Raw genomic sequence first — 17,843 nt, forward strand, 5'->3', positions numbered from 1 at the left:
CCTTAGACGACTCTTTGTTTTAAAAAAGAAAGTCAGCAAGTCAAAGTACATCTAATAATGGGAAAAGTTGATGATTTTAATGAAGTATAGAATAACATAAATGAATTGTTAACAATATATATATACCTTACACGACGACTCTTGTTTTTTAAAAAGAAAGTTAGCAAGTCAAAGTACATCTAATAATGGGAAAAGTTGATGATTTTAATGAAGTATAGAATAACATAAATGAATTTAATGAAGTTTTTCTCAATTCTCGTTAAGTTATCACGTGAAATAAAATAGTTTAACTTGTAACATTAAAGAGTTAGGAGTGCATAAAATAACACAAATACAACTCCTTGTTTAAAAACCCAAAACCTCTAATTATAATTTCAGAGACCTCTCTTCAAGTTTCGCTATATAACACTCACCTCCATAGAGTTCTGAGTTGACTTGTGACTTGTGTTTGCACCAATGGGCCTTTTCATAGCTATATATAGGAACTTTCTTAACAGAAAAAATTGAACACACATATACATATTACTTGTCCTAAACTTCACTACATTATTCAATTCCCATGTAATTTAGCTGCAAATTATGTTCATTTGACCATGTAAGTTTCTCTCTGCTTAAGTTAATTTTCTCAAGGTTCAAACTTCTCTTTGTAAGTTATTGTTGATTTTTATTATACTTTTTCTTTAGTTTTGGTTTGAGTTCCTTGTATATCAGTTCTTGATGTTAGGTACTTCCTCTGTCTCAATTTATATGACTCACTTTTCTTTTTAATTAGTCCAAAAAAGAATCATGCATCTCTATATTTAGTAACAATATTTATTTTACCTTTAATGAAATGATTTATAGTCATACAAACGTTTATATATGACTTATTTCAGGCCACACGTTTCAAAAGTCTTTCGTTCTTGAATCTGTGTCAAGTCAAACTACATCACATAAATTGAGACAGAAATTGTATTTATCGCGATTTTCTTACCATATTTGGATTCATTTTTTGTTGAAGGAAGGGCAAAACACTTGTCATAAGTGGTATCCCTTTCATATGTGGCCAATCCTTTACTTGAAAGAAAAGGTTTTGCATTTTTATATATTGAGGATTCTTCCTTCTCACTTCATTTCATATCATGAAGAACTATTCTTTCTTTTTTACTAGTGAATTGATCATATGTATGTCAATTGTCCAAACCATGTTAATTTATGATAACTCTGTATTGTCTTGTTATCGTTTTTAAAGATTTACTCCGACTGACATCTGGTTATTTCGATCCCAACACTTGAAACTGCTATATATATGTTCTAATATCAGAAGTTCATGTTGCATGAAGCACAAAGTTCTCTTGATTTTTTGGTAGAAAAGAATAAGTTTAAGTATCCCTGGATAAACCATGCATTATCTTCAATAATTTCTCATTTTTCTAGTACTTGAACCATAATTACAGCAATTATTACTATGCCTCAGTCCCCAACAAGTTGGGGGTACTTGAACTGTAATTACAACTTCAAATTTTGTACTAGACTTTCACATTATATTCAATGTCTAGTTGTTCAACTTTATACAAGTTTAAAATACCTACTTGTACACATTCAAAGTTGGAAGGAACAGATGCAATCTGAAGCCAAGTTTGATGACATGTTTATGTATTATTAAGTCGAAATAGTAAATTAATCAATGAAAAAAACAAGATAGGACCTCAACAGGAATTGAAGAACAGAAAGAATCTTAAGACTCTAACTTGATATTTCTTGTAAGTTTAGATTTGCATGAATCCTTTTGATGGTTTTACATATACTTAGGTTTGAGGACCGGAAGTCAGAACAATCATCCTTCAGCATTGACCATAAAAGTTCGTCAACTAATAGGCCATTTCATGTCAGAAAACCATCAGCTAGCTCGTTGATGAGAAGCGTTAAAAGAAGGATTGAGAGGGGTTCTGAAAGAATAAGTAGCAGGAGAAAACCAGTTCGCGTCCATCGTGTAACTGATAAGCTAACAAAAGATCAATCTGTTGCATCAAACAAGAAAGTTCTTGATCCTCAGGGGAGATTTCTTCAGAAATGGAACAAAGTATCTATATTGGTTTGTGTATTTGCAGTGTCACTTGATCCGTTGTTCTTCTACATTTCTGTTATTGATAACAAAAATAAGTGCCTAGATTTGGACAAGACGTTAAAGATCACTGCTTGCGTTCTGCGTTCTATCACTGATATTTTCTATGTCTTTCACATTATCTTGAAATTTCGTACTGGCTTCATTGCTCCTTCTTCTCGAGTTTATGGAAGGGGTGAGTTGATTGAAGATTCCTCTGCTATAGCCAAGCGATATTTGTTATCTTATTTCATTGTTGATGCTGTAGCAGTCCTTCCACTCCCACAGGTTTATGTCCTCAAAAGCTTGTGCTTTTAGCATTCTCTTAAGAGAGTATGATTAACATTGTTTTTGTGCAGATTGTGATATTGTTTATCGCTCCCAACGTGAATGGCTCCATTGCTCTGGTGACGAAAGAAATGTTGAAGATTGTAATTTTTGCTCAATATGTTCCAAGATTTTTTAGAATTTATCCATTGTCCAAAGAAATAGAAAGGACTACAGGCTTCTTTAATAAAAGTGCATTGGGTGGAGCTGTTTTCAACCTTTTCCTCTACATGTTGTCCAGTAATGTAAGTTCCCTTTCAACAAATAAATGAATCAACATTACATAAAAGATAGAGATAATGATAAAACACACACCAAAACTATTACTTTTTTGCGAGTTTCACACCTCAACTATGCATTAAAACACACTTAGTTGAGTAGATGATGATAGTTTAGGTATAGGAAAATGGAATAACTGATAGTTGGGGTGTGAAACTCCCGAAAAAAAAAAGCAATAAGTCAGATGTGTCTTTGACCAGTAACTAGTCAGAGATATGGACATTCCAATTTTGAAAAAAAATCCGCTGATCTCAGGTAATTGGAGCCTTTTGGTATTTGTTCTCCATAGAACGCCAAGATACATGCTGGCGCAATGCGTGTGACAAGATCCCCAACTGTTCGTCAGACTACTTATATTGTGGAGGAAAAATGAATGGAAATGCTTTTTTACTGAATTCTTCTTGCCCTCTCCTGCAACAAGAAGATATAAAAGATCCAAATGAATTTGATTTTGGAATCGCACTCGATGCTCTTCAGTTTCAGGTTGTTGAGAAAAGAAAATTCCGGACCAAACTCTTGTATTGCTTTTGGTGGGGGCTGAGAAACTTAAGGTGTGTTCACTTTTCTTATGATACATTACATTTGGATTCTATTAGTTCCATTGAAGTAACGGAATCTAGCCAACTGTAGATCGTGATGTGCCTTGAGATGGCTTAAGTTACTCTGTCGAGTAACTACCATAATTCTATAACTATTTCTTCTTACATGTTTCAGTTCTCTTGGCCAAAACCTTAAGACAAGTTCCTTCGATGGAGATATTATCTTTGCCATCTTCATCTCAATTGTTGGGCTTATCTTGTTTTCCTTGATTATTGGCAATATGCAGGTTAGCACGCTCACCCTTTATCAAACAATGTTCTAAAATGTTGCTCGGACTCTGCATAAATGTCGGATCCTCCAAAAGCAGTGCATTTTTGGAGGGTACTGCTGTACTTAATTTGGAGAGTCTGGGCAATATAGGTTAAGAGAGAAAATTTTGGAATTGCATGACCTTGGTAGACATTGAGTTCCATTATTTTCCTCTTCAAGTTTAAGCTATCACAAAAAACACCTAAAGTTGGAACTCTTTCTAATGAAGTTTGAGTGATTTCGTGTTGGTTTTTTGAAACAGAAATTTATGCAATCTAACCTGGTTAGAGTAGAAGAGATGAGAATGAGAAGGAGGGATGTAGAACAGTGGATGTCTCATCGCATGCTTCCTGTCGATCTGAGAGATCGAATCAGAAGACATGAACAGTACAAATGGCAACAAACCAAGGGACTTGAGGAAGATTCACTCATTCAAAATCTTCCTAGAGACTTGAGGAGAGATTTAAAGCGACATCTCTGTTGGTCTTTGCTCAAAAGAGTAAGTACTTATCACATTTATAACTATCTCTATCCAACTTCATCATGTGTTGTGTCGATACCTTGAGAAATCAAAGAATGTTGCTCCCTCCATTTCATTTATATGATGATGTTTGACTAAACATTGAGTTTAAGAAAGAACAAGTAACTTTTGGCACATTAAATAAGTACCAATAGATAAGAACTTTTAGTCTTAAATATGTCATCACACTCTAAACATTTATGATGATGCCTCCAAACAAGCACTAAATTTTGCATTGATTTGGTATATTATGCAGGTTCCCATATTTGAGAAAATGGACAAACAATTACTGGACGCATTGTGTGACAGACTGAAACCAGCACTCTTCACAGATAAGAGCTTCATAATCCGAGAAGGCGATCCAGTAGAAGAAATACACTTTCTAATGAGAGGTACACTGTTAACTATGACCACAAATGGTGGAAGGACTGGTTTTTTCACCTCTGTTCATCTCAAGGCTGGCGACTTCTGTGGAGATGAGCTTTTGACATGGGCTTTAGATCCTCATACTTCCTCCAGTAGTCTTCCAATTTCAACTAGAACAGTGCAGGCTGTAACTGATATAGAAGCTTTTGCCCTCACTGCGGATGACCTCAAGTTTGTCGCCTCAAAATTTAGACGTCTGCATAGCAAGCAACTTCAGCATACTTTCAAGTTAGTTTTTTTAAGGCCTTGTTCCATTTCATAACAAGCTTCACTTTGCTTCAGACAACAAATTGGTATCAGTTTCATGATCTCTTTTCTAGTTGCTAACAAAGTAAAAAACACACCTTTCTCAACTATACTTACATATCACAGAAAATAATAAAAACACCGGAAAATGCTTAGTCTAGCCCCGGAAGGACAAGTAGATTGTCATTTCAAGAAGGTATTTAAATAATATCTTCATGGCTCCACTCGAAAAAAAAAATTAGAACTCATGACTGTACTTGGCCATTTCAGGTACTACTCACAACAATGGAGGACATGGGCTGCATGCATTATACAAGTAGCATGGCATCGACACTTCAGGAAAAAACTCAAGAAATCCTTAAGAGAGGAAGAAGATAAACTGCAGGTTGCATTAGCTAAAGAGAGCACAAATGCATCAAGTCTTGGGGCTACGATATATGCATCAAGGTTTGCAGCTAATCTGCTACCCGCCTTGCGACGCAACAATACAACTGGTACCAAATCATCTCCCACATTACCTCTACTGCTTCATAAACCAGCTGAACCAGATTTTAGTGAGAAAAATGATTCATGAGGTTGGAATATGTTGTATGATGTATTTAATTTCTTGAGTCAGTAGGACATTTTCAATAATACATCTACCTTTCACAAAACCATGTTGGTTTACTGAATGAAAATAGGATCCTTCTTCTTCATGAGTAAATTGTTGATGATAAAACTTTATCTGCCTCTTCAGCCATATGTGTTATTTCATCTTCCAATCAATTACTCTTTGTATTCTGAATCTTCTCTATTTGGATCTTCTTTCTTCTACTCTCTCTGTCTCATTTTATGTGACACATTTTCCTATTTAGTCTATTCCAAAAAAAAAAAGGTCATATTATATAATTAGAAATAATTTATCTTTAACCTCAATTTTTCAACACTTCCTGTCTATGTCCATCTCCTTCACCATCACTATGAGTGATTAGGAAGCAACAACATCAGATTTGTCTCTTCATAAGTTAAATATGAAGCTGTCAGTCACCAAGAATGTCACGACCCCATTTCTCAAGTCATGATGGCACCTACTATAACCCACCAGTAGGTAAGCCAACCCGTAACCCGGAACAACAAGTAATGGGTCTGAGGGTAGAAACTAAACAAGAGTAGGCAAATAACAATATAAACAGGCGGAAGCAAACAAAAAACATATATACAAATAAAGATCCCTCCCAGAACCTGGAAGTCACTAGTACAGAGCTACTAACAAAATGAGTACAAGTCCCAAAAGTGGACAACAGAGACTGGACTGTCTCGAAAGGTAAAAGACAAGTCTATATATACAGATGGAGACTGAAATAGTACAAAACGTCGTGTGCTCACTCCCGTCTCCGGATCAGTCTGCTCCAAGCTCGATCAACGCTGGCTACTAGTGCCCGGACCTGCATCACGAAATAGATGCAGAGCGTAGCATGAGTACCAAAACAACAGGTACCCAGTAGGCATCATAGGCCGACTGAACTTGAAAAGTAAAGGCAATATGAAAAGAAGGAATAATACAAACCGAGGGTCAAGAACTAAATCTAACTAACAATGGAATGCACACGAGTGTACAAAGAACTAACTAAAGTAATCTATAAGCTAACTACACCTAACTGGACCCCCATAAGCCCAGAAGGTACACTCGTGCGCAAGTTAAATAAAAACCCGAACGGACCCCCATAAGCCCGACGAGTACACAGAATAACTATAACTAAAGAGAATTGCATAAAAGAACCCAAGAACGAAGAACATCGAACCAGAACCTCAACCCTAATTAGTAGAATCTGACAGCACTGAGGCCGGACCTCGAACCGGATGCTCAGCAGAAGTACCCAAGTAACCAATCACAAGTATCAAGTATAAGAGGCCGGAACTCTAACCGGATGCTCTATATAGGTGTCTGAGCAATAGAGGCCGGACCTTAAACCGGATGCTCTATATAAGTATCTGGGCAATAGAGGCCGGACCTCAAACCGGATGCTCTATATAAGTGTCTGGGCAATAGAGGCCGGACCTCAAACCGGATGCTCTATAAATGTGCCAATGTAGCTGCTGAAAGAGTCCCAATTGATCCATACTCATAAATATCTGTGGAACGCCGTCCACACATAGCCAATCAATGAAAGTCCTTGGAACCAAATCGAAAATCAAATTAAAATCGCGAAGTAGAACTAGTGTCGCCGATGTAACTCGTGAAGCCGTAACATCGAGGAAAATAAGGATAACTATAGTCGGAGAGAGAGTATCGCTTAACTAAGGCCCAAACTATCAGACTCAAGTCTGCTACACCAGTCTACAAGGATCTAAGCCGACCGAGCGACGTCGGGGCAAAACTAAGGCCTATTGGATCCGAATAATGTATTTCTAAGGCAAGCCCTAGTCAAACCTAAACTAAGGCCCAACATTCTTCAAATAAACAATAATTAAGCATGCAAGCACTCCACATAGCGAGGAGGGTCCGTTAATAACACAAAGCATGCTCACAGTTACCGGATAATTCCCGAAATAGGCCTAAAACATGATTTCTTAACACCTATGCAAGATTCAATGACTACCCAACCCAAATCCCAACTAATCAACATGCATTCACATTCTCGAGCTCAATCTAAGAGAGGGAAAACCGTAGCCTACCTTAAAGCCGATCACACGCGCTCCAAAATCACTCCTCCGGAGATTTTCCTTTCCGAAAGGTCTCGAAACGCTTCCCCGCTATCAAAAATAGTATCACAACGTTAATACGGTCGTTTAGACACCAAAATCACAACAAACAGAGACGGGTCAATTTTGGAGTCAAAACGGGAATCGTGGGACCCACACAGAAAATTCCGAAATTAACCCCAAAAGTGGGTCCTAACCAGTTCCCCCAGCTCATTTCCCATAATGGGACACAATTCGGGGCTCGGGAACAACACAATACCAACATACAACTAAAACCCAAATTTTCTCAAAAATCGAAATGGGACAGCAGTGTATTTACCAAAAACGAGCGATCTACAGTAAAATCTAACAACACCACAATGTTCTCCTCGAAAAACCACTCAAGATAGCCTCAAAAATCACCAAAATCGGATCTAAAATGGCTAAGAAAACAAGTCTCAAAATTTCCAAAATCAAGTCACAAAAAGAGGTCTGGCAGCAGGTATTTTTCGAAAATTACCTCAAACGGGGACTCCAAATCACTATCCGAGCTCACCAACACGTTGCCCTCGAAAAATCTCACAACTTAGCCTTTTGGATCACCCAAATCGGTTGAGAGATGAGAGAGAGATGAGAGTTTGAAGTTTGGGAAATGTGGCTGATTTTCTGCAATTTATTGCAGAAAATCTGCAACATTTCCAAAACTTTAAATTCCGACGGGGTGCTTCGATCTCGTTCGGAACCCCGTGCACGCAAACGAGATATGCAACCATACCAAATTCGATATTTCAGACTCAACGGCGCAGTCGAAATTTTCATCAGAGGTCATTTCGATAAAAAGTGGATCCCATTTCCAAAAGTCATTTTAAGTCAAAACCCACAAAAGGGCTCGGAAAGATATCGAAAACCTCCAAACACAAAACAAGGGTCAATCTAGACCAAACTCGACATTCCGGAGCTAACCACGCTGACGGAATTCTCATCCGAGGATGTTTACTCAGAATGTTGACCAAAGTCAAACTTAGGCTTAAACTTAAAGTTAAAACGCCTAATCGCACCGACTCACACTGAAAATCTCGGGAGTCATGACGACCATGCTACTAGCCTAAAATGACACTTCCGGAGCTGATGGAATCGTCAGAATTGGATTTCGATGTCATCTTCTTGAACTTTTGATCGAAAATGTTCGTTCAAGGTTCATTAGCTCCAAAACACTAAAACTCACACCATAACCAAATGAACGACCAGGTGACCGAATTGTCAGTCCCAGCAAGTCATAAAAATGACTTGGGGTCGCTACAGGAACGCTCTAAACGACACACAGAAGGCAAGACACGGAAATGACCATGAGGGTCATTACAAAGAAGGAATAAACTAATTAGCTTAATCCCATTGTTATCCCTAAATAAGTCAAACAAATTGAAACGGAGCAAGTATCATGATTCCCTTTCAAGATAAGTAGTATATAAAAGGCATAATACATAAATATACCATTTAACTTTTTGGCTTCATTTCATATTTATGCCCTCCAATTTTGGGTGTGCATAAGTAGACACTTGAACATATATAAAGTTGAACAAATAGACACACGCGTAAGGGTGTACACTATTTGAATTAAACTGAAAAACCAAACCAAATCGAAGCAAATTTTAATTTGGATTGGATATTTGTTTTTTTTATTTGGTTTTGGATTAAGAATTTACTTTGTTTGGTTTTTTGGTTTGATTTGGGATTTAGAAAAATAAAAACCAAATAACTGGAAAAAAAATTAATATATAATATTTAGGTTTAGAATAAAGTTGGAGTTAATCACTTTCGTCCCTTTTTAGTTATTGCCTTTCATTATGATTCGGTTTATATTTTATGTTTGGACATCTATAATTGATATACTTTTAAGTATGGCATAATACATAAATATGTCCTTTAACTTGGTCTGAACTCACATTTATGCCATCCAACTTTGAGTGTGCACAAATACACACTTAAACTTGTATAAAGTTGAACAAATAGACGCACACGTCTTATGTGACATCCTACAGGGAATTTTTCATCCTATGTGGTGTCCTATACGTCCTATGTGTATTATGTCACGTAGGACTTGTATGTTTACTTGTTGAACTTTATACAAGTTAAAGTATTTACTTGGGCACAACCAAAGTTGGAGGACATAAATGTGATATGAGATCAAGCACATTTATGTATTATACCTTTAAGTATGGTGTTTTAAGTTTTACTTGTGATTTATATTATAAAGTATATTTAATAGATTCAATATTATTACTTCTCCTAGTAAATATTTCTTTTTTTTTCAAATTGCAAATATGACTTTGATTATGTTACTTAATAATTGACATAATCGAATAACTAAACCGAAAAAAAAACAAACCGAATAGAGAAAAACCAAACCAAACCAATTTATTTTGGTTCAGATTGGGTTACATTTTTTTATAACCAAAAACCCCGAAAAATTCAAATCGAATAATACAAAACCAAACCGAAAAACAGAATGGGCACTCTACACGTCCTAGACACATGTTCAACTTCACAAGTAGACACTTAAACAACCTTGGGTGTACCAATAAACTTAAAATAAAAACAAAGCTCTAGTTGGATTCGAACCCTGGTCTCGCGAGTGGTTTTTCTAGCTTGTATCAGTAGTAGAAGGGCACTCCTATGCACTGTTAGTTATATTTTAGTTTTTGTCAGTTTCTCAAGATAGAAATAAAATATATACACATGATTTTTTTCTGAAGTTAACTGATGCACATGCACCCCACATATGAATGTGGTTCCACCTCTATGCACACGACACATCCAACGTTATAGACAATATCTATGAAAAAAGACCAAGTTAAAAGGCGCATTTATGTATTTCGCAGGTAGAAAAGGATATCAAATAAGTAGTCCAAACCATGGCCAATTAATCAATTATCAAATTGATATGAGAGCTGCACAAAATGCTGAGCCCCCAACATTGTTCATTGCTCTGGAATTCTAATCCTGTTTGTTGTAACGATGAGGAAAATTGAAATTGGCATTTCCCCCATAGACCCCACTTGTGGAATTACATCTTACCCTCCCTAGACCCCACTTGTGGAATTACACTGAATATGTACCACTTCTCATGACCAAGAAATCTAGATTTTTCAAAGCATTCAATCTACCACTAAGATTTAAAGCGATTCACGACACTCTTAATGTTCTAAAGATCTAAGCTAAATGTAGCACGTATCACTTCAATTCACATTAAATTTTGTACTCCAATTCAGTTATAAGTGAGGGATGAAAATACCATAAAGGGATGAAGTAGAATAGGAAAAGTTTTTTCACTATAACCAGAGTCTCGAGTTTGAGTCCTGAACAAGTAGTCCTATTAGGTAAATACCACTAAAATCCCATGGTGGACTTTCTATGTGAACTCTGATTTGACCATAAGTAAGTTCCGAACACCAGATGGTTAAACAAAACAAAACAAAAAAGAGATGTGGATGAGATCGAATACCTCTTCCTGTAGTTGGAGGGACGGTCACAACTCTTTGTGCTACTATCAGCCAGAAGATGAGGAGATTCCAGCTGGGGCCCAGTTGATGAAGACGGTGCTGGATGAATAATCTCTTTACCTTTACTCTTTATCATACCTGATAAAGCTGTCCCATTCAAGAGGGACATAGATTTATCAAAGGAAGAAAGTATTTCCACAGCCAAATACTGGCACACTAACTGTTTCATGGGATCAAAGTGCTTCTGCAGCTGCAACATCAATTCCTTCCCCTTGGTTAGCTCAGCAATCACTATTTCTCTCTCCCAAAAATTGTTTTCTCCCATTTTTTTTGCAGCTATACAAAGTCACGAAACTGACTGACTATGCTCGAACAAAGCTATAGCCAACAATAAACAGATCTGAATATGAATTTGAGAAAAAGTAATTTGCTAGTTGTATATAAATTTGTAGTTTGAAGACTTATTTACAAGTCTCCCTGTCCATAACAAATGTATGTAGTAATTGGTAGAGTCAAACACATGTTGCATTAGTTGACTATCAAGGACTTTGTAGGGACTGTTTTGTCTTTTCACCAAAATAGGCCCTTATCTCCCTTCTTAGTCATCATAATTTGCTTTCTGGGAGATATTGAACCTTATATACTATAATGCTATCTATCATAGTATCAAGCAGTAATTGAGCCATCAGAGCTATATATACTCAAATAGCATCAAGGAGTAATTGAATCACTATTTCTTCCTCTTTGATACAATCAAAGTATATACTGTAAATGCGAATTAGTAGTTAAAAATAGATGGGTATGAAAGTAAAGGAGTAGCCGCTTGTAAATAATTTCTCTTTTTGGGATACAAGTTTCTTTTCCCAATTAAGAATATCTACCTTTAGCTTGTACATTCATGGACGTACAAACATCTATAATTTATAAGTACTACTCCAATTTCAGTAAATGGAGATTTGGTCACTTTGTCTTTGAGATAATAAAATTGACTTGATTATAAATGAATATAACTTGGTTGGTCTGAGAATAACTGTAGGATAGTATCGTATGTAATATCAGATGGATATTTCGTTTTATATGAATTATTTGGGGTAACCATCTCAGGAATGTATCATTCAGATAGTTTCCCTGCTGCTCTTCCAACTTGTGTTCCCACAGCAACTAGTAGTTCTTCATTTTGGTTTTTGTTTTCTTGACCACAACTGTGACTTTCCCCATAGGTAACTTCAAAAGTTAATGACTCTGTCTCGATTCGCTGGACCATCTTAGTAGCATCATAATGACGACAAACACATTGAAAATATTCTCTGCATTTCCAAAAGAAGATAATCGCTATCAGTTAACCACGGAATTCCCAGATATTGTAGTATCATACAACCTTTTGGTCAATTCATTCATGAAATAGATACTCAGATTTTTGGTCAAGGAACTTAAGAATAGTACTCACCTGGGATATTTTGCACCTAAGATAAGTTTCTGTCCATATTTCCTCCAATTAAGTCCATCTTTAGGTGGAACCTCTTCTCCGGGTCAAGCTTCTACATACTCTGTCCTTGGTGCCAGCGTCTTCCTATAATGATTAATCGTGTAACGTTGAAGTTTCTAACAAGGACCTTTAACACGTGTAAGAATACTACAATTTGAGTTTCAGAAACTTATACCGCTTCATGCCATGATCATCTGGGTAAATTACAGTTAGTGTAGGCGAAATTGTTTACATATAATTTGGTAACTGTCTTTGGAGAACATACATATACGAATATGATTGCTATCATGTAGCATTATTAGAGGAAAGATACTTATTGGCACCAAGTACTAGCATCAACTTAATAAGCCCATGATTATTTACATAGAATTTATCACCTGACCAAGGTTCATCACATATAATCCTACTTTATTTAATTACTTGACCATAGTAACTTAAGAGAGTCTTGGTTCTGACTGTCTATCAGAAATAACCTCTCTACGACTCTACCATCCTATACCCTCTCCAGACACCTGTGAAATTACATTAGGTATGTTGTTGTAGTAAGGCTAGGTACCACTTCTGAGGACCAGTACATCAAAATTTTCAAACCACTAAGATTTAAAGTGATTCATGACACTTTGAATGTTCTAAAGATCTAAACTTAAGCACATATCACTTCAATTCACATTAAATTTTTGTACAAATACCACAAGGGATGAAGTAGAATGGTAAAAGTTCTATTCACTATTAACCAGAGTCTCAGGATTGAGTCCTGATCAAAATGTAGTCCTATTTAGTAAATAGCACTAAAAAGCCATGGTGGGCTTTCTACGGTGTGAATCTAGATTAGACAATAAGTAAGTTTCAAAAACCAGATAGCTACACAAGAAAAGAGAGGAGGTAAGATCGAATAACTCTTCCTAGATTTAGAGGGGCGGTCACAACTCTTAGTGCTACTATCAGCCAGAAGTTGGGGAGATTCCAGCTGGGGCGCAGTTGATGAAGATGGTGCTGGATTAATGATCTCTTTACTTTTGCTCATCATACCTGATAAAGCTATGCCATTTAAGAGGGACATAGCTTTATCATAGGAAGAAAGTATTTCCGCAGCCAAATACCGGCAAACGTCCTGTTTCATGGGATCAAAGTGTTTTTGCAGTTGCAACATCACCTCCCTCCCCTTGGTTAGCTCAGTAATCACTACTTCTCTCTCCCGAAAATTGTTTTCTCCCATTTTTTTTCGCAGCTATGCAAAGACACGAAACTGGCTGACTATGCTCAAACAAAGATATAGCCAGCAATAAACAGATCTGAATTTGAATTTGAGATTGATGAGAAAAAGTAATTTGTTAGTTGTATATAAATTAGTTTGAAGACTTGTTCACCAGTCTCCCTGTCCTTAACAAATGTATGTAGTAATTGGTAAAGTCAACATGTGTTGCAATAGTTGACTATCAAGGAAAGTGTAGGGACTGTTTTATCTTTTCACCAAAATAGACCCTTATCTCCCTTCTTAGTCATCATAATTTGCATTCTGAGAGATACTGAACCTACAATATTTTACTTTTCAACTACTATTACTTTAATGTTTTCATTCATATTTATACAAATTTATATCCAGTTAAATATCATCACATAAAATGAAACAGGATAAATATCTTCTTTTCTTTCTTTTTACACCGAGGTATGCCCCAGAACTACCTATCTGAATTCAGTAATAGGCAGAATGAAAACATTGCTCGACAAATTGAGCCTGACCAAAAGTTAGATAGACTGAAATCAATAAAACTGTTGGTACACATGACTGCCCAAATTTCCAATGCAATGTCTGATTCGTGTGATATGAACGGAGATGCATTGTGGTTTCGTAAGAAATACATTCCAACAGCTTTCTTTTTCTTCTCTTTTTTGGCATAAATGACCAGGAAATACATTCCAAGTTTTGGAAATAAAAGGTGCAGGTCCTAAAGGGAACATGTTCAGATTTGTCCCTGCTTTCGGTCCACCAAAGCCCGTCCACCATTAATTTCGTCTCATATTTAGCTCTCCTCAGCTTTGTCTCATATTTAGCTCTCCCTCAACACTTATCCGCTTGGCTCTGACATTTAGCATTATGGAGAGGCATAGAAACAAGAAACTCAAATTTACCCCTAAGCTATCCGATTCATTTATATATAACCCTCTGTAGTAATGAAAAGCATATCCATAAACAATCGAAAAGGTCCAAATACCACTGCAATGGAAAACTGCAAGTTGGAAGGGCATATTTGAGACGAAAGATTAAGGTGAACTGGTGAAGATACTTCTATAAGCCGAGGTAAACAGAAGGCATATATGAAATAAATCACAAATGATAGGGTATATCTTTTGGACCTTTCCCTGGTAAAAAAATGAAGAAGGTTCCAAAATTCAGTAGTTCTGGTATGTGTAAAGAGAGAAAATAAGACAGTTCATATACAAGAAAACCGCAAGTGAAGTGCAAATGGTAGCATAGAGCCGCATTCTAGATTCAAAAACTAATCCATGACAACTGTAGCAACATAGTCTCTTTCGACTATTTAATCAAACAAATTTTATGTAAGACTAGGCACCGACACCAAGTGAAGATAAAAACACTACAAAATATCAAAAAAGTACTCCAAACCTTGACCAATTTCCCAAACTGATATGCCTGCGCCCCATGAACGAGCTTCCTCAAGTCGCATTGCAAGTGACATGAGCGTTGGGTAGAATACAGCATGCTGGACATGCTGATTGTCAGAGTACAAGAAGAAATGTTCAGCGCTATTCCCCTCCCACTGAAATAAAGGCTTGTGCTGCTCCAGCAAAGAGAGATACTCATGTGCTATGATAGGTCCCCCGCCTAAACCTGTAAATGTACTGATCCTTTACAAATGATTGACAGATATGAGCAAGTAAAGATTCATCAAACTCTTTAAGATGAAAAAAGAGGGACATTTGAGCTGCAATTGAAGTAGTCCAATAGGTCTTAGTACACTCCAGAAACATATGTATAGCATCGTCCACAGATTAAAGGGAAGCGAAATAAAAGAAGCTACAGAGAAGTACAACTACACAATCGGCAGCTGGCCTGATAACTTTTTTGGGTGAGATAGTAGAAGTATAGCAAATGGTTTGCTCGGCCAATCTCACCCGGTATTTACTAACTCTCATCAGAAAACTATGGAGATGCAAAATCCCTTAGAGGGTGGATATTTGATTCTTCCACCCTCAAATGGAGAAGAATGTTGTACAGAAATGCCAAGCATCAACAGTGTGGCCAAAATGGTAGTCTAGACACCTAACTTGTGGAAGATATTAGTAATTCTCCAATTGTCTTTTTTTATTTTTTATTTTTTTTAGAACTCAATTATTAGAGATGTTTTAATCACTAACACCAGAATCAACTTTAAAGTTTTAATCACTAACACCAGAATCAACTTTAAAGTCAGCTTCATTGCACATGAATCATTCAAATTTACCCTTAAAGCCGATGTTACCCTCGTAGGTCAAGATAATGTGAAACTACATCCTTGCATTCACCCCCATTGCCAACTGAAATTTTTGTTTGCAATATTTTCCAGGAAGACATATATCACAAGATTTCAAGGGAGATGAGTAATTAAACAGAGTCATTCACTACAAAAAACTTTAGCAGTGACATAAAATTGACCATCTTTACATCTATAATATCTGAATTTTCTATGATCTTCAAAACTTTACAGATAGGAAAAGTTAGAACTCTGTTTAACTAATATCTTTAGAAGTTCCTCTTAATTTTCTTCCTAGAGAACAAAAGGACATAAGCCAAAAAAAACGGTGTTTTTCATTTTCTTCTTTACTCAGGGTTGGTGCAAAGGGGGAAGTGAGGGAATATTGTTACACATAGCACAATAAGATAAACATATGCATACCTCCGGACATGACAAAATCGTTGCCATAGAAGTTGATCCCGACAAAGATTTTTTCACCCAATCTCCTACTTTTGCTGCCAGCACCCACAAGAAGATGCAAGGTGGAGCGTATCCACTTAAGAGGTGCATTGGGACCCGGATTATAAGGACTTGAATGGTCATAAGTCATGAGAGAGAAACCATCTACAGAATCATAAAGGGCCTGTAAATCTTCTGGTCCAAAGTCATGCTCCTGCAGCTTATCTGTACGCGGTGGGCCTATCACATAAACTAACTGCAGATTTGTCTTGCCATTCCTTTCTAAGTGCACAGAATGCATAGCTTCTCCAAGTTGCTTTATAAATTGCAATGCCTACACTTGCAAACCATCAAAGAAGCAGAACTCATCAGAAATCTTGTGAATTACTTTTCCATATACCCAAATTACACTCACCAATGCAGAGTTCTTTCCTTGAAGTTTAAATATTAAAATTTAAACTAAGAAGGTTCTAATAATTAAGGCACTATTTACGTTGCAAGTAGTTATCTGTTTGTGAAATATTTTTCATATAATAAAATATTTCATGTAATGGCTTTCATGTTTCCAGCTTTTGTACAAAGCGAAAAATGAAAAGTATGAGATAGGATCCTTTATTTTCAGAAGTTAGAACTACACGCCACCTTATATGAACGGAACAAACTTTATCGTTCAGGATCTACACAAAATATCATTGTTCCCAGCTCCCAAGTGTTATTAAAAGGAACAAAAACCAGAGAGAGAAGGTAAGCACTTAACCAGATTTCTCATATCTGAATTATGCAAGATGCCATAAGCTACCCATCTTGACCAGGACTCAAGTACAATACCATCATACTCCATTTCCCTACATAAGATAAAAGGATCTCAGAATATGTGGATGAAGAAAATGTACCTGACGTAAAAGACAAGCTAATAGAATGGATAATCGTTTGTTTGGACTTTGGAGGTACGTTTTGCCAAATGTGTATCCTGTGAGTAATTGCAATGGATCTTCATCTATTACCTACTCATTCTAGATAAATATGCTTATAGATGTTGTACGTGATTCAATATCTGATCCTACCAAAAATGAAGATTATCCATTTACTATCTTTGTGCACAACTCAGGTGGCTGCAATTAACACCGGTTTAACTTCTTCAAGTTGCAATAAAATTCAAGCAGACATCTAAAATAGAGACTCACTTGCACTCCATTATGATAAGGTTGATTGCTTTCTCTCTAAGCTTCTTCTTCTTAAGCAAGTCCAGAGGAATCGCCTCCAGGACAACTCTAGGTAAAATCTGTAGATTGAGAGCGGAAAGAAAAACATTAGACTAGCTAGTAATCCAACATTACCTGACATGTTGAAACAGAATAATTAAATGAGGTAAAGATTAGAGGATTAGTTAATTCTCAGTTGCTAGCACCATCTCTATAGGCTTCTCTATTCAAGGGACCTGTTAGGAAACGGAGAGCAGTTCGTCCCCCCCCCCCCCCCCCCCCCCCCCCCCCCCCCCCCCCCCCCCCCCCCCCCCCCCCCCCCCCCCCCCCCCCCCCCCCCCCCCCCCCCC

General features: G+C 36.8%; 2 protein-coding genes and 2 long non-coding RNA genes across 5 annotated transcripts in view; 1 reads left to right on the forward strand and 3 right to left on the reverse strand.

The window, feature by feature from the left end:
• The first annotated feature begins 463 nt into the window (after positions 1-463).
• LOC125869444 (cyclic nucleotide-gated ion channel 1-like) lies at positions 464-5,304 on the forward strand. The gene is made up of 8 exons (XM_049550028.1): positions 464-595; positions 1,792-2,371; positions 2,443-2,655; positions 2,945-3,240; positions 3,404-3,515; positions 3,801-4,037; positions 4,315-4,712; positions 5,001-5,304. Coding segments are annotated over exons 1-8 (2,142 nt in total). The 5' UTR covers positions 464-593.
• Positions 5,305-5,921: 617 nt separating this feature from the next.
• On the reverse strand, positions 5,922-8,022 carry LOC125869446 (uncharacterized). The gene is made up of 3 exons (XR_007446822.1): positions 7,912-8,022; positions 7,386-7,463; positions 5,922-6,154 (listed from the first exon to the last, which is right to left on the reverse strand). It is a non-coding gene; the product is annotated as an uncharacterized LOC125869446 (long non-coding RNA).
• Positions 8,023-12,136: 4,114 nt separating this feature from the next.
• On the reverse strand, positions 12,137-12,528 carry LOC125869445 (uncharacterized). The gene is made up of 2 exons (XR_007446821.1): positions 12,339-12,528; positions 12,137-12,198 (listed from the first exon to the last, which is right to left on the reverse strand). It is a non-coding gene; the product is annotated as an uncharacterized LOC125869445 (long non-coding RNA).
• Positions 12,529-13,234: 706 nt separating this feature from the next.
• Positions 13,235-17,843, reverse strand: part of LOC125869440 (uncharacterized) — a 6,917-nt gene continuing 2,308 nt past the window's right edge. Inside the window, exons 5-9 of one of the 2 annotated variants that reach the window (XM_049550023.1) lie at positions 17,476-17,573; positions 17,049-17,136; positions 16,274-16,625; positions 15,004-15,228; positions 13,235-13,669 (exon numbers count right to left, since the gene is read on the reverse strand). In XM_049550023.1, coding sequence (XP_049405980.1) covers positions 13,638-13,669; positions 15,004-15,228; positions 16,274-16,625; positions 17,049-17,136; positions 17,476-17,573 — 795 coding nt within the window. In that variant the 3' untranslated portion in view covers positions 13,235-13,637. Of the gene's footprint in view, positions 13,670-14,764; positions 15,229-16,273; positions 16,626-17,048; positions 17,137-17,475; positions 17,574-17,843 lie in introns of those variants that run through there. The other variant, XM_049550024.1, reaches the window with a different exon arrangement.

The sequence above is a fragment of the Solanum stenotomum genome, chromosome 6 (genome assembly GCF_019186545.1).
Source record: "Solanum stenotomum isolate F172 chromosome 6, ASM1918654v1, whole genome shotgun sequence".
Classification (NCBI taxonomy): domain Eukaryota; kingdom Viridiplantae; phylum Streptophyta; class Magnoliopsida; order Solanales; family Solanaceae; genus Solanum; species Solanum stenotomum.

What these genes read in the sequence shown, in the direction of transcription:
- LOC125869444 (XM_049550028.1), top strand. An exon ending in TGGGGGCTGAGAAACTTAAG is followed by an intron (nt 3,241 to 3,403) that starts GTGTGTTCACTT and finishes TACATGTTTCAG; the next exon opens with TTCTCTTGGCCAAAACCTTA. An exon ending in GTTGGTCTTTGCTCAAAAGA is followed by an intron (nt 4,038 to 4,314) that starts GTAAGTACTTAT and finishes TATATTATGCAG; the next exon opens with GTTCCCATATTTGAGAAAAT.